Genomic DNA, 27,089 nt, shown 5'->3' on the forward strand with positions numbered 1-27,089 from the left:
GCAGTGGTTGCGAGTCCGCCTGCCGATGCAGGGGACACGGGTTCGTGCCCCGGTCCGGGAGCATCCCACGTGCCGCGGAGCGGCTGCGCCCGTGAGCCATGGCCGCTGAGCCTGCGTGTCCGGAGCCTGTGCTCCGCAACGGGAGAGGCCACAGCAGTGGGAGAACATACAGATATTAGTTACCTGTAGATCTTAAACATTTTATTTTAACTTAAAACTTAAAACATCTTTTTGCCATTCTTTTGACATAAGCCTTTTCTTGGAGTGTGGGTCTCAGGGATCTCCAAACTACAGTGTGAGGGCTAAATCTTGTCCTAGCCTGCTGCCTGTTTCTGTAAATAAAGTTTTATTGGAACACAGCCTTGCTCCCTTGTTTATGTATTATCTGTGGCTACTTTCACATACAAAGTAGAGTGGAGCATAGTTATGTGTATCTTTATCTAGTCTTTCCTAAGCTTTCAACTTGTATAGCATAGTAGTTAAAGCTCTGGAGCCAAATTGTTTTGCCATTTTTGAGTTGTATAGGCCTTGGGCATGTTGTTCAGTCTCCTCCTTTGTGAAATAGGGACAATAATAGTATCTAGTTCCCAAGGTTCTTATGAAGATTATATGAGTCAATTCACATAAAACACTTAGAACAGTGCCTGGCAGGTAGTAAGTACTCAGTTAATATTAGCTGCTGCTGTTGTTTTCCTCTTCTCACTTATACTTCATTGCTTTATGTAATACTTTATTAAATTATATATTTAGAATAATAAACACAATTGGCATAAATTGTTTTGTGAATAAACACAACTGATACCCTCAATAAGCACATAATTTCACTGAGAGGGAGAGCAGAAATGTTGCTCCCATGATACTGGAGAATAGCCTGGCTAATGTGTGATCAGTTAAATTGGTTAAGAGAGTTCTGTGCAATAGTTTGCTAATAGTTTACTGTTATCTTAAACAGTATACATAGGGAAATAGTGGATTAAAGTTGAAAAGGAGACCAGGGCCATATTTGTCAAATACCTTAAAGGCCAAGCTAACAAGTTTGTACTTAGCCCAGTAGGAAATAGAATTTTTTATTTTAAGTGACCTCAGTCCAGTTTTCCTTTTGATTATAATCTCAATTTTGAATTGAGAAAAATAAATGTTCTAGACTGAATGTGAATAAAATTAAATGACTTCTCTAAAGGTAACAATTTATACCAAACTCTTAAGAGTCTCTGATTCTTAAGTCCGTTCCTCTCCTTGTTCCAGTTTGCCTCTGCTGTTGATTCTTCTTTTTGCCTTCCTCACCAGACATGCTGCAAAAGAGAAAAAAGATGACATAGTTATCACTGAAAAAGTAAGTGTTTACAGAGACAGAATGACTTCAACTAGTGGAAGATGTCAGATAAGTCAATAACCAGGCAGCACCCAGATAACTCTGCCATTTAAAGTTGGCAAGCCAGGCATGGTTGGGGAAAAGGGAGGGAAGAGAGAGGGCATGTTGCTGATTGATGCCTGCACTCCCACATGCAGCTTTTAGCATAAAAAAGCTATTAAAAAAATCAAAAGTTTTCTGTAGTTTGTGACTAAGTATGAGAAGTCAGCAAGGGTCTGATACTTAATCCATTAAAGTGAGCAGTTTATGCCAAAAGAAATCTTAGAGTATGCACTGGGAAGGAAATGCTTTTGAAGTTCCATTGCTTTGAGTAATATCATTTCATGATTTAGGTAACATCCCCAAGCGGGGGGGGGGGCCCCATCCTTAGGAATACAAAGCCCTGCAGAGAAGGAAAGGGTTGAGAAGGGTCCACCCTACCTCTTTTCCTTTGCACAAAGGCCCCAGGCTTTTGTATACAACCTGCTTTTGTAGGCTGAGGACATTGTGCAATACAGCATAATGACACAGAAACCTGCATTACAGAAGTAAACAAGAGAAATGATTTGGGGGGAACACATAAAGAGCAAAACTCTAGCAACCAGTAAAACGTTAGCGGGACCTTTTCTTAGCCAGTTTGAGTCTTTCCCTAAATAGGTGGTAGAGTTATTATAGAACTATACAGAGTGTTTGTATAATTTTGAAGCAATTTAGAGCATCTAGAATGTATCCATTCAGTTTATAAAATGAAAGAAGAGGAATGCTGCTAACTGTACCCGCAGGCACCCATTCCTGTCTCCTACCTTTTCTAATGGCTTTTTATCAGTTCCCACACAACCCTGTGCATAACCTATATCTTAGTTCATCTCATACTGTATTTTAATTATTTGTATGTATCCCTTCTCCATCAGACTGTGCTTCTTGAGGAGAGGGTTTCATCATAGTACCTTCACTCAGTAGGTACACAATAAATTTGAATGAATGAACGAACAAATGAATGAATGAATGAATGAATGAAGAGACCTAGTTCCTCGAGTCACACAGATAATAAACCCCTAGAGCCAGATATAGAACCCAGGTCTCCTGATTCCTAGCCCAGTACTTTTCTACCATGCCATGCAGCCTCTATCTGAGGTTTTGAACAACTTTTCTCTCAGAGGGAGGGAGGAGTAAAACAGAAAAAGGTAAAATGTTTTCTAGTTTCTGCCTCACACCAAATTAATTCCCAGCATTCTCCACAGGCAAACCAACAACACTGTGATATAGATGATTGAAATCCCGTATAATATAACTAAATGGAAGGTTTAGCAAGGGGGACCTTTGTCTGCCTTTGATTATAACAAAGAGGCATTTAAAACAATGCTTTGCCAACCTATACATATCTAACTAGCTAGTGTTCTTTAAATCAGGCTATAAGAGTCTGTGTGTTTTAAGTGACATGAAAGTGAGCCCTATGTGTGACTTGGACGTCTCATTTCAGAGATTAATTTTGTCCTCCAATGAGAAAGCAAGCTACCATTAATAATATCTCATATTTACTGTACCTTAGAATTAAGAAGTATTTTGACATATTTCATTTGATCCTCACAACCTGTGAGATTGGCAGGGTGGGTATTTTTATATCCATTTTGTAATAAATGAACTAGTACATGTTGAGTTCAGGTGATTTGCTTAATGTCACATAGCTAATGTATGGCAAACTTACGTCTATAGTTCAGAGTCTCTGATGCCTAGTCCAGGGCTGTCTCTACTCTTATCACGCTTTTTATAAAACACTCAGATCTTTACATAAATCATACTTAAGCATTCATGATTAGCATGGTGGAAATGTGTCAAGACTACAAAAGGATCCAGTAAGAGGGGTATAAAAGGGTGCATCTCAGGATTGCTTTATTCCAGGATGTGGCTTAGCCAACAACAAAAGGTATCAGAGAAGTAGAGTATAGTAACTGGGAGATCCACTCCCCACTGGACTTAGGCCCTACTATCATTGCATAACTAAAAGACCTTTTCAGTTTGTTTGTTTGACATATCAGATTTGAGTTGTCCTATTGGGACCAGGCAAATAAAAGCTTTTCCAAAGGCCTTTGTGAAGAATGTAGTTGTACACTTGATCTTCTTTGTACAGAAAGGTGAGAGTGGCCAAGAGAAACAGGAGCTTCTATATTATTTGCCACTAAAACAGGATATATAAAGCTCAGAAACCCCTCCTACTTAGCTGCTTCCCGACAAACTATCTGGAGAAATGGGAGGGTTGGGGAAAGTAGCTAGCCTAGTGTTACAGAAGCAACGTACAAGAAGCAGATGTTACAGGTTCAGTTGACTAAAGAGTATATTAGCATCATTATTCAATGACCTAGGCCTCAGTTTCCCCAGCTGTAAAATAAAGGAGTTGGACTTGATAACTTAATTTTTTAGTAGGAAATATATTCACATGGTTCACAATTCAAAAGGTACACGGGATGTATAATGAAAAATGTTGCGTCTAATCCAACCTACATCTGACCAGTTGCCTTCCTAGGGATCACAGTGTTACTACCTTCTTATTCCCCCATGCCCAGAGGTAGTATAGGTGTTTACAAATAATATGTATATACTTTTTTCCCTTTCAAAACTTTTTACAAAGGATAGCATGTAGTGCCCCTTCTTTTTTCATCTCATAAGATACCTTGGAGATCATTATCAGTGTACAAAGAGCTTCCTCATTCTTGTTTATGGCTGCAAAGTAGTCCACGGCACATCTTATAATGTATGTATTTTCATTGCAAGATGGCGCTTTGAGCATATCTCGTTTCCTTCTCAAAATCCTAATGAAATGACTTTAGAAATATAAAAATAAGAAAAAGTATGATATTGTGATTTATAATGAATATGTATTTGGTCTTCATCCCATTTCTGGCTCAGAGCTAACACCCTTGGAATTTCCTAAGTGACTAGAGCTATAAAGATGTCTTTCGTTAATAAGGTGACTTCTCTGAGGATGGGGGCTAGTTGCCTGTGAAGCCAACCAAAGTGACTAGAGGGTTGGAACTTTCAGCCCCTGACTTCCTGGGAGAAGGGAGGGGCTGAAGATTGAGTTTAATCAACAGTGGCCAAATTGAATCAATCATGCCCATGTAATGAAGCCTCCATAAAAACCCAAAAGGACAGGGTTCCGAGAGCTTTGGGTTTGGGGAACCAGAATGCTTCCAAGTGCCACCATGCTGGCCCCAACCTACAAGGACAGAAGCTCCTTTGTTCAGGACTTCACTATATATATCTCTTCATCTGGCTGTTGATTTATCTCCTTTAATATACTTTGTAATAAATCCGTAATCTAGTGGGTAAATGGATTTCCTTAGTTCTGTGAGCCACTCTAGCAAATTTGTTAGAACTCAAGGAGAGGGCATTGTGGGAGCCTCTGATTTATAGCCAGCTGATCACAAGCACAGGCTTGCAATTGGCATCTGAAGTGAAGAGCAGCCTTGTAGGACTGGGTCCTAAATCTGTGTAATCTGATGCTATCTCTGAGAAGATAGTGTCAGAATTGAGTTGAATTGTAGGACACCCAGCTGGTGTTGGAGAATTGTTTGGCAGTGGGGAAACCACCCGTAAAAAAAGTATCCTTGGGGCTTCCCTGGTGGCGCAGTGGTTGGGAGTCCGCCTGCCTATGCAGGGGATGTGGGTTTGTGCCCCGGTCTGGGAGGATCCCACATGCCGCAGAGCGGCTGGGCGCGTGAGCCATGGCCGCTGAGCCTGCGCATCCAGAGCCTGTGCTCCGCAACAGGAGAGGCCACAGCAGTGAGAGCCCTGCGTACCGCAAAAAAAAAAAAAAAAAAAGTATCCTTTATCATTAGAAAACAGAGAGAAAGAAGCCTGAAACTTCGAGACATTTCAAAGAATATAAATGCAGATTGGAATCAAATTGAAACAAATTACTGACCACCTGATTCTTTATAGGTGAAGAACATCCTTCCCTGTGAAGTGAAGTGGATAGAGTTCACTAGCACACTCTGAAAACTCCTAAAATGAGAACAGCAAAGGTTAGAAAGAAAGGTTAGCTATGGAGCAATGGGCGAAGGACAAATCAAAGGATTTGGGGGATTATACCTATGCCAAGTTTAGAAAGAACAGTAGATTAAGAAGTAACGGTAATGACTACGTATCGAGGGCTTACTGTGTTTAGGCACTGTGCTAAGCTGGTGTTTAAATGCACACTGTCACGAGGTAGATGCTACTGTCATCCCTGTATTAGAGGAAACTAACTTACCCTCTTAACCACTATGCTGTTGCCTCAGTGAATTCGTAACAATCCTGTGAGGGAGGCTACTTTTTTTTTTTTGCGGTACGCGGGCCTCTCACTGCTGTGGCCTCTCCCGTTGCGGAGCACAGGCTCCAGACACGCAGGCTCAGCAGCCATGGCTCACAGGCCCAGCCGCTCCGCGGCATGTGGGATCCTCCCAGACTGGGGCACGAACCCGTGTCCCCTGCATCGTCAGGCGGACTCTCAACCACAGCGCCACCAGGAAAGCCCGAGGGAGGCTACTTTTATTACCTGATTTTAGAGCTGAGGCCCAGAGATATTAAGTAATTTGCCCAAGGGCCCACAACCAGAAAGTGCAGTTTTACCAGTTAGAGAATAACTTCCTTGCATACTTGGAAAGACGCCATAAAAAAGAAAGAGAAAATATCTCTTCTGCCCACAGCTTCCTCCTCATGTTTTTTTGTTTGTTTGTTTTTAGTGACCTATTCAGGATCTCTAACTGAACTCCCATTCTCAGAAATGCAGGAGTTGATGGTTAGGGACAGGCCCTGGAGTGCTCAGCTGGGAACAAATCTTAACTTCATTAATCATGTTGGGAACTATATACAGCATTTTCTTCACACAGAAGGTGTTTTGTTGTCTTATTAGTCAGCAATAAAGTCTGTTTTTCTGATAGTTCAATTCCTGTATTTCACAACTAATCTAGAAAAATAGAACTGTAGAAGATATATAACTTCCCCTTCATCTGGAATTCAGATTTTATTCACACAGGGGTGAAAGAAACCTCTCTCAAATCCCAAAGATGAGCCATTTGGTATTAAATTTAGCGTTAGCCCAGAAAGTTCTTTGATTAGTAGGTGGTGGTGTGTGTAAATTCTAAGTGAGACTGGGCAAGCTTTGTGCCCTTTTGGAATATCAGAATAAACAAATGTTTTATTTTAGTTCCTGGTTGAATCTTGACTCTTTCTTTTCTTTTTTTTTTTTTTTTTTAGCTCCCTCTTCTTAAACATACAGTCGTTAGAGCCTGTATACTATATCTATGTTGTACATCTCAGTAATTCAGAACTTTGGTTCTCAAATTTTAGAGCACATAAGAATCGCCTATATATCTGGATATATACCTAGAGTCTGAGAACCCATTCCCTGAGAGGAGATTCAGTAGTCTGGAGTGGGGTCCGTAATTTTCATTTTTAGCCAAACATCTCAAATAATTCTGATTCAGGCGGTCCTCGGACCATACTTTGAGAAACCCTTGAATTAGGAGGGAAGCAATTAACATTTATTATTTACTGTGTATGTTATTAATGTGCCAGTCGTTTTCATATGTATTTTTACATTTGATGTTCAAAAAAATTGTGACATTTTATTAACCCAGGCTTATGTGTATGTATTATCCCCACAAAGTTTTAGTAACTTGTTCTGAACTCCAAAGATGGCATTGCATTATGATAGTCAGCAGTCTGACTCCAAGAACCAGGAGGGCTGTTGCTCTTAGTATTTCTGCTTTAGGTATTTCTCAGAAGAGATGATTGTATAAGATTGGTGAATTGGAATATATTAGAAAGTGATATGAACAGTCTGTTAAGTTAAAGCCACTGAAATGTTGGAATGTCTAAAGCATATCATCTAATATTCAGAATGTTCCTAGAAAAGACAAGTATGCATTCGTTCTTCTTTGAAACGCTATTATACACACCTAAACTTTTCTAATTGAAATAGGCCCTAAAGATGAGTTATTCTATTTCTTCACTAAGGAAATTGTGACCATAAAGATTAAATTGTAATGGAAACACCCGGGCTAGAACCCGGGTCTTACTTTCTTTCAAGTTGTAATAATTATAAAGGTTAAGGTAGGCTACAACCCATACGTTGCCTGAGAATTACTCAGAAGACTATTGAATCGATGGTTGAGAGTGATGACTCTTTGTGACACTCACCATTTGAAAGTTCACACAGAGGCATAATAATTAAATGTGTTCTGGTATTTTAAAGGAGTAGAATAAATGGTGACTTTTTTTAACGGTGACATTTTTATGAGTTATTCTTTAAAAGTTCTGTTTCTGACGCTGAAAATATATAGTAGAATGGCATTTGGGGCTTTTGTGAATTTTAATGGAATGCTGAAATGTGGCCTGAAGCTCAGGCTATGTGGAAGTCCATTCTCACTTAGAGCTACAGAGGCAGAGCAGCCAAGAATACTGCAGGTCATAGTTTTAACACAAATTGTAGGCCATAGCATGGTGTAAAGTGTTGCAAGACACAACTACTCTGGAGGTAGATAACAACTAGATTTAGCTCCTCCTGGACAACTTAATGGGGTTTATAGACTTGACAGTGCCCTTGGATAACTTGATCTTTGTTTACCCCAAATGTAGGGAATATTCACTTGTGCCTCCCATAGAAATAGGTCTACATTTCTTTCTAAGTTCCCTAAAAACTATAACTCTGTTTCCTTATCTCAATTTTTCAGAATTGCCCCCATAAAGTAAAATAGCTACCTTTGTGTTAAGAGACAGGGACGCAAATAGTAGGGTAGAAGTACAATGATACAAGTAATAGGTCACCGGACTTGAGGTCAGAATCTGGATTCTAATTGCAGACTGCCTCGAGACTGACTGACACGTGACCTTGGCTAGTCAGTTAACCTCATGTACCTCAGTTTTCCAGCTGTAAAATAAGTAGCCATTCTTGTTTAATCCAGGCCTGTCCTTCATGTGGAGTTAGGTCTAGAAACATACTACATTGTGATAGCTCAGCAGAAAAACCTGAGAACATGCCAGAAGAGAAAATGAAGTTACTATTGGGCCCAGACTTAAAATCATTCAATCAACAAATATTTATTGAATACAAACGTAAAAGGTGTATTAGATTACACATAGCCTAACGTAGGCCTTAGAATGCATTCCATAAACAAGATGTGAGTAGTTTTCTTCAGCCTTGTTTTTGAGCACTCATAGAACATAATAATAACAGTAACTCACAGAGTAATAATAATGCTTTTATGTATGTTATATGGTCTTTTTTTCTCTCTCAGTATTTCTTCCCATTCATTATCTTATTTGAATTATACAATAACCCTAAAGGAGAACAAGACAGATGTTATCTCATTCCCCTGAGTTTCGGATGAGAGGCTAAAACTCAGAGATCAATAGTGGCTCTCAAAGAAGTAGGGTGATTCTGCCCCCCCAGGGGATGTTTGGCAAAGTCTAGAGACATTTTGGATTGTCACACATGGGACAGTGCTACTGTCATTCAGTGAGTAAAGGCTAGGGATACCTACTGTTAAACATCCTGCAGTGCACAGGACAGCTCATACAGCAAAGAGTTATTCAGCCCCAAATGGCAATAAGGCTAAAATTGAGAAACTGACATTGGTGTTTTATCCAAAAGAATACAAAGTGACAGAGTTGGATGAACCAGAATCCAGATCTTGGACTCAGTCTAGTATATTCTCCACTGCCCTTAGCATTAAAAACTGCAGTCACATAAATTCTGGACTTATTGCCAATGTTTCGTGGAGGTGTGAGTGAAGAGTGGAGTTTGTCATATATCACTGTTAAAGGTTTCCATGTATAGTACAGATTGTATAATCCAATAAAAATCTACTAAACACTTGCTGTGTGTCTTACAGTCAGCTGTCCATGTCCCACAGGGAGCGTAGTCTACCTTCATCATATTTTTTAACTTATTGAGCAACTACCAAATTTGAGTAATTTACCCAAATGGTATTGAAATCTGGATATGGCCCCTTTAGCAGCCTCTATGCATAGTACCTACTGCCAACCTAAAGACTCATGGGACTTTTATAGGAAATGTCACCAAGATACTCAGAAATTAGCAGAGCCAGGATTTGGATCTTATCTGACTCCAAACTCATGCTCTTAACAATATTCAGTAAGCTTAACTCTCTCCTACAAAAGGTGATGTGTGACTTTAGAAGCTTTTACAACCCAGGACAGTCCTTGTAGAATATCCTTCAGTTTTGCCCCTCAAACCATTAAATAACCCAGAAATTAGAAGGTTCTTCTAATCCTAAAGTTTTAACAGATGTCTTTCTGGATTCTGGCAAATTGAAGGATTATGGCCCATGGCTCTGTAAGGGATTTTTTTTTTTTCCATCTGTGAATGCCTCACAGAAAACTTGAGCAGGAAATATTATTAGGGAAGAACAAATAAAGGCCAGTTATTCTACACATCAAAGTATTCTGTTAAAATACAAATCTGGCCACATCACTCCCCTGCTTATTACGCCTAAATAGCTTCCACTTGCCCTTGGAATAAAATTTAGTCTCCTTTAAATGACCTATAAGGCCTTCTTCAATATACCCCTTCTGCCTCTTTCTTCAACCTCATTGGCCTCTCTTCTCACTCAGTGTGTTCTATTCATACTGACCTTGAATGGCTTTGATTCTTTTCTTGCCTCAGGGGTGCTATTCTCTGCCCTTCTACCCAACTCCAGTAATTTATCAGTCTGTTTAAATGTTACCTCCTTAGAAAGAGCTTCTCTCTTCTCTCTCCACCTAACCGCCTCCATCTAAATTAGTTCTTTTACGGTTATTCTCCTATCACAGTACCATGTTTACTTCCTTCATATTACTTATCACAATTTATAATTATATATACGTATACATATTTATTTGTTTCCATATTTAATGAGGATGCCTCCTCTAGAGTAGGTTCCGCAAAGGCAAGAATCTTGTCTTTTGCAGCTGGCTCCTTGTAAGTAGATATGAAACCTACATGGGTCTTGTAAGAATTAAATACATTTTGAGTGAGTGAATATTTGTCCAGTATTCTTCCAGGTGCAGTAAGGAGGTATAAATTAGTTACTTGCCCTCTAAGAACTTGCTGTGTATATATGGTATTTTTTATCTCGTACTTTAAGAACTGTAAGTCAAATTTGCCATAAGAGAAGATTGCTAGAAAAATTCAGAAAAGAGAGAGAGATTTCTTCTGTCAGGAATTCAAGGAAAACCTCATAGGAGAGGTGGCATTTTAACTCAGACTTAAAGAATGAACTAGATTGTAAACTCAAAAGAGCAGGGGCCGTATTTTAACTTTATCCTACTTCTGACACATTTTAAGTGCACTGTAAATGTTGAATAAATAATGATTAAAAAAATACAGAGAAACACATGGCCAAAAAGGCATACAAGTGTCAAAGTACTAAATTTATTCAGGAAAATTGAGTAAATCAATTTCGGTGGAATATTTGAATGTGAAGAGGATGAGATTGGGATAAGGCTGGAAAGTAAATCTGTAACAGAGACATAAATGCCACGTAGTGAACATAAAATAAGTGTATCAATATGAGAAGTTGGAGGTGAGGATACTTATGTGCCTCTTTGCAGAGAGATTAGTTTCTGGGAATACAACCTAAAATGCAAATTACAGCTTGAGAAATACATGCAAATGGTATCTGGACACTAGTTTAGGTGGGAGTACTGGTTCTATTATCAACACCATCACCAAAAAATAGCAAAATGCAGGCTCCTATGAACCATCTCCTGTACTTGGCTTGGCTGGAAAGAGAGTGTTTGTTTCCTTATATTTCTGGAAGGGAAACATCCCAAGGGATGTGTTTGTGTTTTTTACGGGTTTTTTTCCCTGTAATTGATTTTTAATCTCGTAGCGTTGTGGTCAGAAAACATGCTTGATATGATTTCAATTTTCTTAAATTTACTGAGGCTTGATTTGTGACCCAAGATGTGATCTATCCTGGAGAATGTTCCATGCGCACTTGAGAAGGAAGTGTAATCTGCTGTTTTTGGATGGAATGTCCTATAAATATCAATTAAATCTATCTGGTCTATAGTGTCATTTAAAGCTTGTGTTTCCTTATTAATTTTCTGTTTGGATGATCTGTCCATTGGTGTAAGTGAGGTATTAAAGTTCCCCACTATTATTGTGTTACTGTCGATTTCCTCTTTTATAGCTGTTAGCAGTTGCCTTATGTATTGAGGTGCTCCTATGTTGGGTGCATTTATAATTGTTATATCTTCTTCTTGGATTGATCCCTTGATCATTATGTAGTGTCCCTCCTTGTCCCTTGTAACATTCTTTATTTTAAAGTCTATTTTATCTGATATGAGTATTGCTGCTCCAGCTTTCTTTTGATTTCCCCTGGGTCCCGATGAGCACACTACTTTGTGTGTGCCCTCCAGGAGCGGAGTCTCTGTTTCCCCCAGTCCTGTCGAAGTCCTGCAGTCAAATCCCGCTAGCCTTCAAAGTCTGATTCTCTAGGAATTCCTCCTTCCGTTGCCAGACCCCCAGGTTGGCAAGCCTGACGTGGGGCTCAGAACCTTCACTCCAGTGGGTGGGCTTCTGTGGTTTATGTGTTCTCCAGTTTGTGAGTCACCCACCCAGCAGTTATGAGATTTGATTTTACTGTGATTGTGCCCCTCCTACCGTCTCACTGTGGCTTCTCCTTTGTCTTTGGATGTGAGGTATCTTTTTTGGTGCGTTCCAGTGTCTTCCAGTCGATGATTGTTCAGCAGTTAGTTGTGATTCCGGTGCTCTCACAAGAGGGAGTGACGTCTTTCTACTCCGCCATCTTGAAGCAATCCTCCCGTTTCTTATATTGTAGTAGCTTGGTCCATTCATCTTTGCCTGGAAGGCGTAGATGATTTAGAGATTGGAAAGTGGGTATTTAAAAAATTGAGTTTGTCCTTAGCATGCTTTCTCTTAAAAACGATAGCCCTCCATTATTATACATATAATTCTCCATGTAGTCAGTTCCTCCAAGACAAACAGGCTTCTCATCTCCTTTGCTCAGCCTGAGCAGCTTAATAAGGTGGAGTGGACATAGGGAAAGATAAAATTTACGGTAGAAGGGGGTGACCTTGAACCAGTATCCGGAAGCAAAGCCTTTCTCCGTCTTATTCTGATTAGAATCGAATCACAGGTTTGCTTTCTGTCTTTTCTGTGGATAGTTAGAAAGAGATTCTCAGGGCAGCTCCTGAGTTATCGTCTTTTTTTACTAAAATAGGTATTCTTAGCCAAGAACTTCTATGTAAAAGAGCTACTCTCACTAATTTATAGCTGCTCTTTTATTCTTCTAAAAACTTGTCAGTCCATGGAGCATTTCTTGTTTGCCTAGATCATTGGCCATTCATAAATGAAGGCCCCTTAAGTTTTAAGTGTAACTGTTTGAAGTAGTTTTCCCCTTTATGTCTCTGGCAGTTGGTTGCTTTTGATGCATCCCATTAGTCTGATGTATGAGTAATACAGCCACATAGACTCTGCTTACTACTTGAATATGTAGACTGTGCATAGGTTGGTTTCTTTCCACAAAAAGTGCTTTCAAGGAATCCTGCAACTGGTTTATTATCTTTGCTATTGTTACTGCTCTTGCCTGATAAACAGTCATTTGTTCCTATGTTCCCTTAAGGTCATTATTACTGAGACCTTTTCAAGGGCAAGCATGGTAGCCAGGCTTAGATGACAAGATGGCTTTGGCCTAAAATGGCTTCTCTTATATCAAAAAGCTATATCTGGCTCTTTTCTCTGGGGACTCCCTACACTATCTGCTTACAGTAGAGCTCGCTTTGGTATATGGTGAAGAAAGAGAAAATAATATTGAAATCTGCAAGTAATCACTAAATTAATTCTCTGCCAGGTCTATCAACATCTTTCTCATCTCAACCCAACCACTGACACAAAGAAAAGCAAGTGAGAATTTGTTGTTGTTGTAGATGATCCCTTGGAATTATTTTTATTATCAACAAAGGCACAAAGTTAGAAGAGAAAATGGTAGCCTTAGTTTTATTGAAGGATTTTTAAAAGGATAAAATCTAAGTTTTCTTTCTTTCTTTTTTACTTTTTTTGATGGTAGTGGTAGTGATGGTGGTGGGGTTTTGGTAGTTATTCTCCAGAGTTCTGTCTTTATAAGCTTGCAATTGTAGCAAGTGCCCTTATCAACTCCTATCACCTGCCACATTTAGTCTGGGGAGAACTCTGTGTGTGTGATTTTTAAGGTCTTTTCCATTTCCTTTTTCCTTATTGGCCTGACTTATCTTCTCACTACCTCTACTGCCTCATTTTACTGAACTGTTTTTAGTACACTGATACGGCAGAACTTTGGGAGTCAAAAGTTTTTGCCAGTTCTGGCTAGAACCTGTGTAAACCTATGATTTACTCAGCCTCATACCTTTTGGAAATGAAACTGGTGTAAGTATCCTTATGATTACTGCAACTCAAGAAGAACACAAGCCAAGGAAAGGCAGCTAAAATATCCAAAGCATGGTGTGGCTATATTCGAACAATTATGACCACTTTTCTGCCAGTCAATTTGGAGTAAGAATATGAAGCCAGGGCCTAGAGGATGAGTGGAACAACATCATAGCCATCAACAGGAAGGGTCTTCCCCATATATATTCATCAAATTGTATTTCCCTTCCCTGGGAACTACTACATTTTTTTCTAAACAACTCCAGTGTATTGGCCTGGAATGCCAAGTTATGGAGAGGCACCTAAGCCCTATTTGTTATTGCATTATATCAAAGTCTCCCCTTTATTCCTGCATCTCCTTTACCACCTCCCTCCCCCAAAGAACAACATAAGTGCAGAATTCATAAAGCCATGGGAGAATTTCAAATTTCACCTATAGAGGCACTTGAAACAAAGCCAGAGCCATATCTCAGAATATCTGCTGGCCCCATACAGGTCATAAAAAGGCAGGATTAGTCCAGTGAGACTTGATCACATGAACATAGCCCATAAGCATGAGTCCCTGTTTATGGTAGTATATTATCTTTGACCTTGAATTTCTCCTATCTGTGCTTGCCAAAAGCTTGTGTCATCAATCATAAATAATGACTACAGAAAGCAGAAGAGTGACTAGATAGATTTCCCTTTGTTTAATGTTTTTACAAATCAAAAAAGGATCATGACCCTAATCATTTTTTAAAAATATTTATTTATTTGGTTCTTCCGGGTCCTAGTTGCGTCAGGCAGGCTCCTTAGTTGCAGCATGTGGGCTCCTTAGTTGTGGCTCGCCTGCTCCTTAGCTGCGGCATGCGAACTCTTAGTTGTGGCATGCATGTGGGATCCAGTTCCCTGACCAGGGATCGAACCCGGGCCCCCTGCATCGGGAGCACGGAGTCTTATCCACTGTGTCACCAGGGAAGTCCCAACCCTAATCATTTTAAGAATAAAAACTTTCTTCCTTATCATTGAAGTCAGGAAAGACTGGAGGCAGTCTCCAAAAGAATTATCTGAGACTCCAGATTACATCTGTCTGAGCTGGAGGAGAGGGCCCATGTGGCAGATGTATGACCACTTCTGTGTAGTCTTTTTGTGGGGTCTAATCTCCATAGTCCCTATGGATTATTGTTTCTTATTCATCATTGTGCAATACCAGGAAAATAAAAGAGAATTTGAAGTTTAGACTAAACCTGTTAGAAGTAAGGTCAGTGCTAAGACTCAGAATGGGTATCAGAATTTAGCCTTCTTGCTAATTCCCTAACTTCTGTCTATAAATTGATATTCATTTTTCTAGAGATGCTAGATTTTGCAAAGAATCTGGCCCTCTAGATTTTGCAAAGAATCTGGCCCTCTAGTTAAGCTTTACAATGCGTGTGTTGGGGGAGAGTGTTGGCAGGAACAGAGGAAACTTCTTTTTCATGATCCTCAGAAGTAGACTGAGAAGGAATTAGACCCTTGAATACAAGGAAGTTTTGAAACCTATTTTTATAAATACTGCACCATACTTACTAAATGGAGGAAAGGGGAAGGCAGAAAGAAGTGCAAAGCTATATGGCATTCAATGTAGAATGTGCCATTTCATTTTCCATATCTAATAGTATTCAGGGCAATACAAACAAGTTGGCATATAGCCAACTTCAAGTACCCAGCTGAAGTTAAATATTCCCTAAAAACTGAATAGTGTAAAGCCTTCCTGAGAAATAAACTTCTCACCTATTTCGTATGAACAAATTTCCATAGAAACTCATACTTGATTTTTTTCTATAGCCAATTCCTAGACCATTTCTCTTCTATTTCCTTAAAAATCAAAGAAGTTTTCTATGCTAGAAGGAGCTATTATGAACTATCCACATGTGTCGATAGCCACTTTGTGGTCTCAGGAGACAGGATAGGCAGAAAGGGGCTTGAAAGTGGTCTTGGCTGGCATACTCTGCAGGAGAGAAGCTAACAGAAAACTGACATTTGCCTAGGATTCTGTTATAAGAAATCCATTGTTGGGAATTCTCTGGCGGTCTAATGGTTAGGACTCCTTGCTTCCACTGTAGGGGACCCAGGTTCAATCTCTGGTCAAGGAATAAGATCCCGCAAGCCGCATGTTGCGGCCAAAAAAAAAAAAAAAAAATTAAGATAAAGGCTTTTTGTTTTTTGTTTTGTTTTTGCTGCAGGGCATGCAGGATCTTAGTTTCCTGACCAGGGATCGAACCAGTGCCCCCTGCAGTGGAAGCATGGAATCTTAACCAGTGGACCCCCAAGGAAGTCCCCTGATAAAGGTTTTTTTTTTTTAAAAAAAAAAAAAAGAAGAAAGAAATCCATTGTCCATCGGCAATGAAAGGAAATAGATTCTATTCCTGCTCTATTTCCTAGTATATTTCAATGTGAAACGTATCCTACAAGATGACATTTCAAAATAGGTGCATACTTTGAAAGGCATTCTTGAGATTGGGGCATATGAATTACTGGGTCACTGATATGTCTGAAGAGATTTGCTTACGGATCTTCACTGAGAGGTGTCTCTGATTGGTAATGAGGTGCCTGAACAATTAGGAACCTTGGGTCTTCAAAAAAACCTGTTGATGGGAAGACTATAAAAGTTTATCAGGGAAATCAAGGGTACAAATCTTAAGTAGTTTCTGGTGCTGTGTTCTTGCCTTTTTAATTGGCCTTTTGCGTTTCATCTTATGCCCCAAAATGAAGATTATGACTGTTCGGTTTGCCCTTGTAGCTTTTAGCCTTGAAGCTCCATGAGGAAAGAGTCTATGTCTGGTTCATCTCTGTATGTCCCTCAGTCTCTTACACCAAAAGGCACTCCACCAATATTCACTGAATCAAAGGTCAGGATTCATGTTGATAACATGAAATGAAATTATCCTTTATGGTTTTCTTATGATATAATCATTTTCTAGACCCTTATTAGAAGAGAACAAAATTTGTGACTTCTACTCTTTATGAGGATGTGCTATCAATTTTCTTGGCACGCAAAAGTATTTTCATTCTTATTTCACTTCATTTGCTTGGTTCAACATCATAATTTATGATCACTCACATACCAGTGATCTCTCCATCCTACTATGTTTCTTTATCTGAAAACTGCTGTCCTCTTACCATTTGTTCCATCATTGAAACTTTGTGTGTGCTCTCGCTTGTTGATTATTTGTGTGTGTGTGTGTGTGTGTGTGTTTTTGCTGTTCGCTATAAAACCTTTGTGGACAAAGATCTTATTGTGTCTCTCTTTGTACCTCCAATCTAGTCCCTTTATGGCAATGGTATGAATACCAGCTTGTCCAGCTCCCCAATTATGAAGTAATAAAGTGTCTGGCATGAAAGTTATTTAAATTCAGAGTTGAATTTTGATTATCGGTAACTGATGCTTTGCCTTTTCCTTTGCTGGAAATAAGAACCTATTTTTTTAATTAATTTATTTATACGTTGGCTGCGTTGGGTCTTTGTTGCTGCGCACGGGCTTTCTTTTTAGTTGCAGGGAGTGCGGGCTTCTCATTGCCGTGGCTTCTCTCGTTGCTGAGCGCCAGCTCTAGGCACGCGGGCTTCACAACTAGGCACGCCACAACTTCAGTAGTTGTGGCACTCGGGCTCAGTAGTTGTGGCTCGTGGGCTCTAGAGCGCAGGCTCAGTAGTTGTGGCGCATGGGCTTTGTTGCTCTGCAGCATGTGGGATCTTCCTGGACCAGGGCTCGAACCCATGTCCCCTGCCTTGGCAGGCAGATTCTTTAACCACTACACCACCAGGGAAGTCCCAATAAGAACCTATTTTTTAAGCTTGCTGTCATAGTATCATAGGATAGGAGTTGAAGAGGGGAAAATAGATGGCTGAATATTTGTGCTTTTGATTAGGCATCCAAGACTCCCTGAATCTGTGTAAATTTCCTATCTAAAGTATGCTTCTTTTCAACCTCTTAGTGATACTACCATATTACCCTGTTTCTTTCCATCACAGCACTAATCGCCTCATGAAAGTGTTCTGTTTACTTTATTGTTTCTCCATCCTGTACCTTGTTTGTCTTATTCACTGTTGAATTACTAGCACTTAGCTCAGAGTTTGGTGCGTGTAAGAGCTTGATAATTAATAATAAGAGGCACACTTAGGCTCATGAACATGAATATCTACTTGGAATTTCTAAAGCACTCTTTCCTCCACAAACTGGAGTTGAGGGACACTTAAGAGAATCCACCAACACCTCCCTCTCCACCTTCCTCAACTTCCCACTCCCCACCCCAGCTATAGGAGTTTTTGCTCCTTGGATTATGTCTCAGATGGACTTTTGCAGTAAAATAGTGAAGTGATAGTAAAGACACAAGAATGAATGTGCAGGTTGTCTAGACTTAATTTAATAGCGAATATCCAATTTATACCTTGTTTTCAGTGTTCTCAGCTCTAATGCCCTGCTGGGATTGATACTGTATCTAAATTCAGGGCACACTGCTTGCCTAGGGCAGCAATAGACCTTTTCTTCTAATTTAAATTAGCTGAAGGCTGGTTGTCCTATATGTGAAAATGTATTCTTAATATCCTGATTGAACACAGGCCATCCAATTAGGTGAATTATCTTGAAATACTTGCTTTTTACCTACTGACATTTATGATTAGAAAAGCAGCTAAATTTCATTAATGGCATGAATTTGTCCACTATTACAAATTGTTTCCTGCAACCCGAAGAAGCTACTTTTCTTCTCCTTATCTCATGTTTAAATTTGAACATACATTGAACATATCTAGTAAAGGAACAATTCTGCAGAATGAGTTAGGTTTCTGATAATGTATAACTGATTCACTTTGCTGTACAGCAGAAACTAACACAACATTGTAAAGCAACTATACTCCAATAAAAATTAGTTTTAAAAAAAAGAGTTAGGTTTCTGAAACCCTATGTGCAAATCCCTTTTGCCACAGTCTCCCTATTAGTACAGTTACTTCTCTTTCCATCTGTAGATTATAAAAAATAATTCTGAGTAAAGAGGCTAGGAGAGCATGTATTCACTGGCTGAAATACCACATAGACAATTTATCAAGAATCAAGATTTGGGGACTTCCCTGGTGGTCCAGCGGTTAGGACTCCGTGCTTGCACTGCAGGGGGCACAGGTTCGATCCCTGGTCGGGCAACTAAGATCCTGCATGCCGTGCGGCTTGGCCAAAAAAAAAAAAAAAAGACAAGATAAAACATCGTGAAGATTTTTTTTTTTAAATCAAGATTTTGTATTTTTAATTATTATATGTAATTCTTTTTCTTAAAAGAATCTTCTGCTGACTCAACTTTTCCCGGAAAAATGGGCCATTTCCACCACGTGGGGATGAGCATGGGGATGAGCAGTGGGGACGACAACAGTACCATGGCACCTTCTCACCATCACCCGACCTCTTCAGCCTCCCACTCCCACGGTCACATGATGATGATGATGGTAAGTGCCACAGGAGAGGCAGCCCAGGCCCTTTCCCACCCACGTGGGGAATAGAAACAATCGAACTTTAGGACTGGAAGATGATTATCTTTAAAGATCGATTTACCAATGAGAAAAAACTAAGGTCGACCTAGAGAAGTCAAGTGATTTGACCAAGATTATATGGCAGGTTAGTTTCAGAGCCACACCAGAACCAAGATTTCTATGGTTCTTTCTTCAGTATTCCTTTCTGTCAAAATTGACCTTTTTCTGGATTAAGTTCTGGTCTTTTACACTTTGTGTAGAAAAGAGAAAAAGACAAAAGTTGATGGTGGGGACAAAGGAGAATAAATGTGGAGAAGTGCCTGTGGTTAATACTATACTATAATGAGGGAGAAAGCCTCCCACTTCAGTGAATGCCTCTTATTACCCAGAACTGCTACTTTTAAATGTTCTAAGCTTCTTGACCTGAAATTCTCATATAGAAGCTTCAGTTGTTTCTAATTGACACGTTTTGGTTTCCTGGCAGCCTATGACCTTCTACTTTGGCTTTAAAAATGTGGAACTATTGTTCTCTGGTTTGGTGATCAATACAGCTGGAGGTGAGTAAGCCATCAGGTTTTGTTTGAAGGTGACACTCACATGAGAGACAGTGACAGAGAATCTGGAAACCCAACACCTCTTCCTGCCATAATTACTGAGTCATTATGGTTATGATTGTAACCATCTTGCTTCCTATTTCCTACCTGGAAGGTAAGGATACACGGTGCTTATTTTGGTCCTACAGTAAACCTCCCTTAAATAGCATGTGTATGTTTTAGAATTTCTGAAACATAATTTAGATACCAGGTAGGAGTCTTTTGCAGACCATTTCCTTTCATCTTTTTCCAGAGTGTTTCCTTGTTTGATAAATTATTGATCTTGGATATAAGACTATAGTCGAAGTTCAAATGACATAAAAAGCATTATATATATATACATACCAAAAAATAACCCTAGCTTAAAAACTATTAATCAAGTACAATCCTTCCAGTTTACAGATAAATTAAACTTCAAATAGTGAAATGATTAGCCCTAAATCCCATAAAGTTAGATGTCAGAGCTAGGACAGGGACCTAGGGCTTCTATTCCTGCCTAATCCAGTTCTCTTTCTAGCTTACCAAACTGGTATACATCATTCCTGACTCTTGGCCCATCTTAGGGGCAGTCCTAGTTTTGGGGTAGCTAATCACCCAGTTTTTGTGTGTCTATAATGTTGAGTTGGTGTGCCTTAAATTCAAATTGCACAAGTTCAGTAGTCAGGTGGACCACTTTAGGTACAAGATAAATCTTTGGACCCACAAAATCAATTTGTTTTGGGAAGAAGGGAAGCATTTAATTCAGGTAGTATGTTAAATCAGTTTTGACTACATTCATATTGGTACCAGTGCTTCACAGTGTGAAACTTAGATTGAAACGCCCATTCAAGAAATTGTCAGCACTTTAAAATAAGTTGTTTTATTCCTCTTTTGCATATTCTACATTGTGTGTTTCAGTGTGACAAGCTAATTTAATGACATCAAGCAGCCAGACCAAAAGGTTATTGTTGTTCATTTTTTTTGTATCTTAATCAGAAAATGAGTATGATCTGCAGTGGAGGCAGTAGTCCTCACTGACACCATCTTAGTTCTTCTCTTCCATCTGTATGATTGAAGAGGTAACAATATAACATACTCTGAAATTAAGAGTAGAGAGTAGCAGTTTTTCAAAATTACCTGGCAGTCCAGTGGTTAGGACTTGGTGCTTTCACTGCCGTGGGCCCAGTTTCAATCCCTAGTTGGGGAACTAAGACCCCACAAGCCACGTGGCATAACTCCCCCCCCAAAAAGAAAAAAGTGTAGCAGTTTTTCTGTGTTGTCTTTCTAGCTTGGAGAGCACACCAGCTAATGAATTTGCATGTTTGACATTACCGCCATCTTTTCCCTCCCTACTTAGAAATGGCTGGAGCTTTTGTGGCAGTGTTTTTACTAGCCATGTTCTACGAAGGACTCAAGATAGCCCGAGAGGGCCTCCTGCGCAAGTCACAAGTCAGCATTCGGTACAATTCCATGCCTGTCCCAGGACCGAATGGAACCATCCTTATGGAGACCCACAAAACTGTTGGGTAAGAAGATTGAACAGATCCAGATGGAAGTTCTGGAGAGCTGAATTAGCTAAATAGGAAAGCAGCTATTTTATTAGCAACAACCCTCTTCTTGAGTTAATGATTCTATATGACCTTGATCAAAACTGTTTTTGGAGGCTTGGGGTTGTGGGTCATTAGCAGGCCAAAAGAGGAATGATAGGAACCCTTCTGCTAATATGAACATTTATTCCAAATTTTAAGTATTGGTCACTTTAGAAGAAGGAAAAGAATCCATATTTTAACATATTAGCCAAAATAATAATAAACAAGTTAAGAAATTTCAGGTCAGGGTATAGAAGAATGGCAGAATCCAATTCATTCCTTTCTATAAAAAGTTGAACCTGCCCAGCTCTAGTCTCATTTTGTTACAATGTAAGACTGTACTAATGTCTGTATTCCACCTAAGCAAGTATATGGATGACTATTGGTTTTTCCCACAGATTGGCAAATGCTTAAGATTTAGTTATAATAGAAATGTAGGTCTTAAAGCTAAACTGGAACACAAGGAATCCTATAGACCAATGTCCTGCTCTCAAGTAAGCACAATATTATTTATTCCAATTGTACCAGTGATTGGGCTTATTGAGGGCCAAACATTGTGACTTAACTAAGGTGAGAGAACGAGTAAGTGACAAAGGGGATAAACAGCCAGGTCTCCTGATCCCTAATTAAAAACTTTCTACTGTACCACCCAACCCTCAATTCTATTTCCAATTTTTTTTTTTGGCTGCGTTGGGTCTTCGTTGCTCCACGCTGGCTTTCTCCAGTTGCGGCGAGCAGGGGCTACTCTTTGTTGCGGTGCGCGGCCTTCTCATTGCAGTGGCTTCTCTTGTTGTGGAGCACGGGCTCTAGGCGCACGGGTTTCAGTAGCTACAGCACGCGGGCTCAGTAGTTGCGGCGCGCCTGCTCTAGAGTGCTCGGGCTCCAGTAGTTGTGGCATGCAGGCTCAGTAGTTGCGGCGCATGGGATTAGTTGCTCCACGGCATGTGGGATCTTCCTGGACCAGGGCTCGAACCCGTGTCCCCTACACTGGCAGGCGGATTCTTAACTACTGCGCCACCAGGGAAGTCCTCTATTTCCAATTTTTTAGAGTATGAACTCTGCAAAGGTGGAAGGCCTGAGAAAGTTCAGGCAAATAAGTATGGGAGGGTGTGGGTCATCCCTTTCAGTATCCAAGGTGGAGGTAAGTCAGCTTACTCCTCCTTCCTCTCCCCTCCCCTGAAGAGCATTCCTCCTGCTGCCATATAATCATATCTGGCCAATGCTTATTAACCTCACAACCCTATCATGTTTCATTTCCAAGGACAATAAACAACCCGCAGAGACACAAGTACCCATGAGTTGCCAGGGTGGCTGTGACAAGAGTCCAGCTCAAGCTGAGCTCGTGACTACAACTGTTGCCCCTTTCTCCTGATCTGCATGCAGAGCTGCCTGAACACACCTGGGGCCTGACTGTTGTGTCCCTGTTTACTCTCCAGGCAACAGATGCTGAGCTTTCCTCACCTTCTGCAAACAGTGCTGCACATCATCCAGGTGGTCATCAGCTACTTCCTCATGCTCATCTTCATGACCTACAACGGGTACCTCTGCATTGCTGTAGCGGCAGGGGCTGGCATGGGGTACTTTCTCTTCAGCTGGAAGAAGGCAGTGGTAGTGGACATCACAGAACATTGCCATTAACGTCTAACGCTATGGTGTGGCCTTATCGATTGCAGTGGAAAGCAGTTCAAGACTGGAAGACAGGATTCCAATCTTCTCTTCTTACTCCTTATCTCCTTACACGCACGCACGCACGCGCGCACACACACACACACACACGCCTGCTCAACAGAGGTTTAGCTAAAGTGGTAACCTCCCTGCCTTTTTTCCCTAATGAGCTGAGTTTCCCATTTCTCTTGAGGTGAAGCCACCCATGAGATGTCCTCTCTTCCCCCATTATCTTAGATCCAAGTTATATGTTCTTATCTAATCCAGGTAGCTTTCTATTCGATGGCTTGATCACCTGCTTCCTTTTTTAGTCTTCTGTTCTTATTTTTTAACAGTTTGCGAATTTGTTGGGTTTTTCCTGGGTCAGTGATGGAAATGGATTAACTTTAGCCAGGATTGATGGCAGGTGAGGAAAAGTCTTGCCCAGCTAAGCCCAGAACCCAAACTTAACATTTAAAAATACGTTCTAGTCTTTGGACTCAATGAGTGGGAGACAGATTGTGCCTTTCCCTAGGTGTGAAGTGTTGCACTGAAATCTCTGTAGGGGGCAGAGAGGTGGTTTGAGACTGTATAAATACAGGCCCAGACCTTGCAGGAGTGTGCATTCTTGGGGGGCTGACTCATCAACTTGTGTTCCCACTTAACATTTTGATTAGAATGAACTTGTCAATCAAAAAAAAAGATGACAATCAATTTGAGAAAATAGATATTTTAAAATGAAACCATTGACATTTTACTTTGACTTGGTACCTTCGTATGTCACAACTGAAGTAAGCGTTTAAATAATTTTCTCCCATTATTGTTTTCGTGTGTCTGCCTCTAAACCAGTGGTTTTCAAACTTCAGCATGCATCAGAATCACCTGGAGAGCTTGTTAAAGCCCTGACTGCTGGGCCTCGACCCAGAGCCCCCAAATTGGTATTTTTAACAAGCTCCCAGGTGATGTGCCTACTGATGATCAGGGGACCACACTTTGAGCATCTCTGCTTTAAACTGAGGGAGTAGCACCTGGTGGGTGAACTACCTGGTACTGGGCACAGGAATTTGACTCGCTCTCAGTTGGTGGTGTTTCTGGGCTTAACTCATGTACTAAATGCTGCTGGTCAATACTTAACCATTCCACAAACATTTATTCAGCCCCAACTGTGTTTTTGTGCCCAGGCACACAAGCGCAAAGGGCTGTAGCCAAAGTAACTTTTTTAGCATGTATGAAATCACTGGTCCTTATTCTTAAAGATCTGTAATTTCTTGGAAATGGCTTGAAGGTTGAGAATCTTTGATCTGCAATGTAAATGAGCCAGTCATGGGCTGGAGGGGCAAAAGCCCAGCCCTCTCTTTGGAGAGGCCTAGGGTGTGGTCGGCTGATGGGCATCCATGCCCACACCAGACAGATCCTCACTCTCTGCATGACCATCTTTGTTACTCTCGGGGGGACTTAATTAGATCACAAGTGGCCAAAAATACTTTCCTCAGTAAGAATCACATTGGATTTTTATTCTGTTGTTAGTCTACGCCGCAGTCTTGTTCCCAGTCCAACCTACCTCTGTAAAGTGACTCTTCCTGTGCTGGTCTATTAAATCCTGCCCTCCTTGGTGCTAGACTCCAGTTGTGCCTCAGGGCAGGAGAGACAAAACACAGCTATCCTGTTGGCCTCTCGTGGTTTTGAAGTTTGTACTTTCTCTGTTGGTGCCAGTTAAATATTGGAGGGCGAGAAATGTGTACTTACGTGGCTTTGAACCAAGAGAGGGTTATGAGCTTACTGGATCGAGCTTAAAATCTAAGAACCAACATTTAGAGTTTTATGTTTTTCTCTCATTCCAACCCCTTGTAGTGCTGATACTTAGCATAAGTAAAGGGAATGACAGGTACTGATAAAAATCCAACATTAAGGTACAAATAGCCTGTTATTGCCTCAGAAGCCAAGGAATAATAAAACCCTGAGAAATCAATGTTTAGTAGTGATCCGGGTACTCTCTAGAAATCTTGACATGATCTGTTATAAAATACCCTTTCAGGAACAGGACCTTATCAGTAAGGTAAGAAAAATCAAGGCCAGTTTAGACAAAATGCTGTGAACTTCAAACTCTCGGGAGAGAAACATCAGTTTGGGATAAGTCTTCAGGTATTCAAGATAGAGTCTCATGAAAAACCTGAATTGTAGTGATCTTGAGCTAGGTTGCCAAAGGAAGAAACCAGCGAGGAAAAAAAAAAAGTAAAGCTTAAATTCTGTCTTTCTTGAGCTCTTGGATCGTGATAATATAATGATCTTGTTGACTTTCATTTCTGTAACCCTGTTCATTTAGAATTTAGTGCCTGACTTCTTTTTCCTTTTGAATCCAAATTTCTCTTCCTCCTGTTCACAACTATTAGAAACTGTATCCCCATATCTTTGGCCCCTTATTCTGCTCTCCTTTTCCCTTTCTGTCTTTCAGTTTTTTATCCCATGTGTCTGGTTTATTAAATCTCCCTCACCCTCCTGATGCAGTGGATAATGCTGTGCAGTAGATGTGGATATAGATACCAACCAGAAGTTGTAAAACTTGATAGAGACCCTAAGCACACTTTGAGGAGCAATTGTCCCACTGGAATTTCTATAAGGCTGAGTAAGGGGCTACCTGGTACCATCCACAAAGTTACAGCATCTTAGGTGCCGTCTCCAACCTATGCTGGAAGAACACTCAGCCCCACACTGCCCACAAGCAGAGTCCTCTCTGTCCACCAGGGAATTAAGAGATGAAGGTTTCTTCACTACTTCTATGGTAAGGTTGTCTGGAATTCCCTTTTAGGCTGTGGGGTACTGGTTTGGGGTTCTAGCCACAAGGGTTCCTTGTAGAAGCTGGAAAGGGAGTTAGCAGGGAGTACACTTTCATGTCATTTAATGTTGATCCTGCCCTCTCCAGCTGCTTCCTTCAGAAGATACACCTAAAGATACAGAGTCCGCATTTGATATATGCCTTAATCACTGGGTCTACAATAATGTTGACTGTTTTAGATTGTAAGCTCCTGGAGGGCAGTATTGCTGTAGTAGGAATGTTTTAACAGTGTCATGTGCAAAAGAACAAATAAATATTTTGATTTTGTGATTCTGCGCATGTCTTCTCCCCAGAGTGATATCAGAATAAGCGGTCTCATCACTGTTCACGTGGGGTCTGGTCATTACCATCGGTTTTTCAGATGTCCATCTTTTAGTTGGCGTGATCCCTTTATGTTTTCATCTCACTCTCCTCCTACTCTCCTGCTCTACATGACAAGCCTTGAACATGCCAGAAGATCTACATGACCTTTTGCACAGGAGACAGGGTCTTCATGAAGCTGCAGTATCTCAGTATACCAAGGATTCCTGAATTTAAAAGCGAACTTGTCATATAATCGCTTCCCTGTGTTTATGCTGTCAGGTGAGAGGCTAGGAGTTGGCCCTGCCTGTCCGCTTTCTGCCAGAATGGTGGTGTTTTGTGCCTTTCCTGTTTGGCCCCCAGATGGGCATCTTGCCATTCAGCACCACTCCTAGACTGTAGTGTGATGAACATGGGCTTTGGAGTCAGGTACACCTGGCTTTGACTCGTAGCTCCACCACTTCCTAGAAGTGTGACCTTCGGCAAGTTATTTTAATAATCCCTAAGCCTTAATTTTCTCATTTATAAAAAGGCAATAATAGTACCTATTTGAATTAATCTCCTGATTATTGTCACTCCAGCTTTCAGGAAAATGAAAGGTACGTGCTTCTGGCTGCAGTTGGTATCTCTTCACAAGCACTTGACCATCTTCTTGGGTTTGGGCGACCCAGAAATGAACACTAGGACCTAAGAAATAAAGAATCGATACATGTGATTTCAGTGGTGTCAAAAAAGATTTACAGGGACTTCCCTGGCGGTCCAGTAGCTAGTACTCTGCACTTCCACTGCAGGGGGCACAGGTTCGATCCCTGGTTGGGGAACTAAGATCCCACGTGCCGCGTGGCACGGCCAAAAAAATAAAAAGATTTATAGCTGCTCAGATGTATTACTAATCTGGTAATTGCCTCATTCTTTA

At 40.5% G+C, this 27,089-nt stretch overlaps 1 protein-coding gene across 2 annotated transcripts in view; it reads left to right on the forward strand.

Annotated features, from left to right (window-relative positions):
* Positions 1–26,148, forward strand: part of SLC31A1 (solute carrier family 31 member 1) — a 29,197-nt gene extending 3,049 nt beyond the window's left edge. The window contains exons 2-6 of one of the 2 annotated variants that reach the window (XM_024762602.1): positions 1,246–1,333; positions 19,048–19,211; positions 19,720–19,792; positions 21,165–21,333; positions 22,833–26,148. In XM_024762602.1, the coding sequence (XP_024618370.1) occupies positions 19,080–19,211; positions 19,720–19,792; positions 21,165–21,333; positions 22,833–23,034 (576 nt within the window). In that variant the 5' untranslated portion in view covers positions 1,246–1,333; positions 19,048–19,079 and the 3' untranslated portion in view covers positions 23,035–26,148. The remainder of the gene's footprint in view (positions 1–1,245; positions 1,334–19,047; positions 19,212–19,719; positions 19,793–21,164; positions 21,334–22,832) is intronic. The other variant, XM_024762601.1, reaches the window with a different exon arrangement.
* The last annotated feature ends 941 nt before the right edge of the window (positions 26,149–27,089 follow it).

Source organism: Neophocaena asiaeorientalis, unplaced genomic scaffold, assembly GCF_003031525.2.
Source record: "Neophocaena asiaeorientalis asiaeorientalis breed wild unplaced genomic scaffold, Neophocaena_asiaeorientalis_V1.1 scaffold78, whole genome shotgun sequence".
NCBI lineage: Eukaryota > Metazoa > Chordata > Mammalia > Artiodactyla > Phocoenidae > Neophocaena > Neophocaena asiaeorientalis.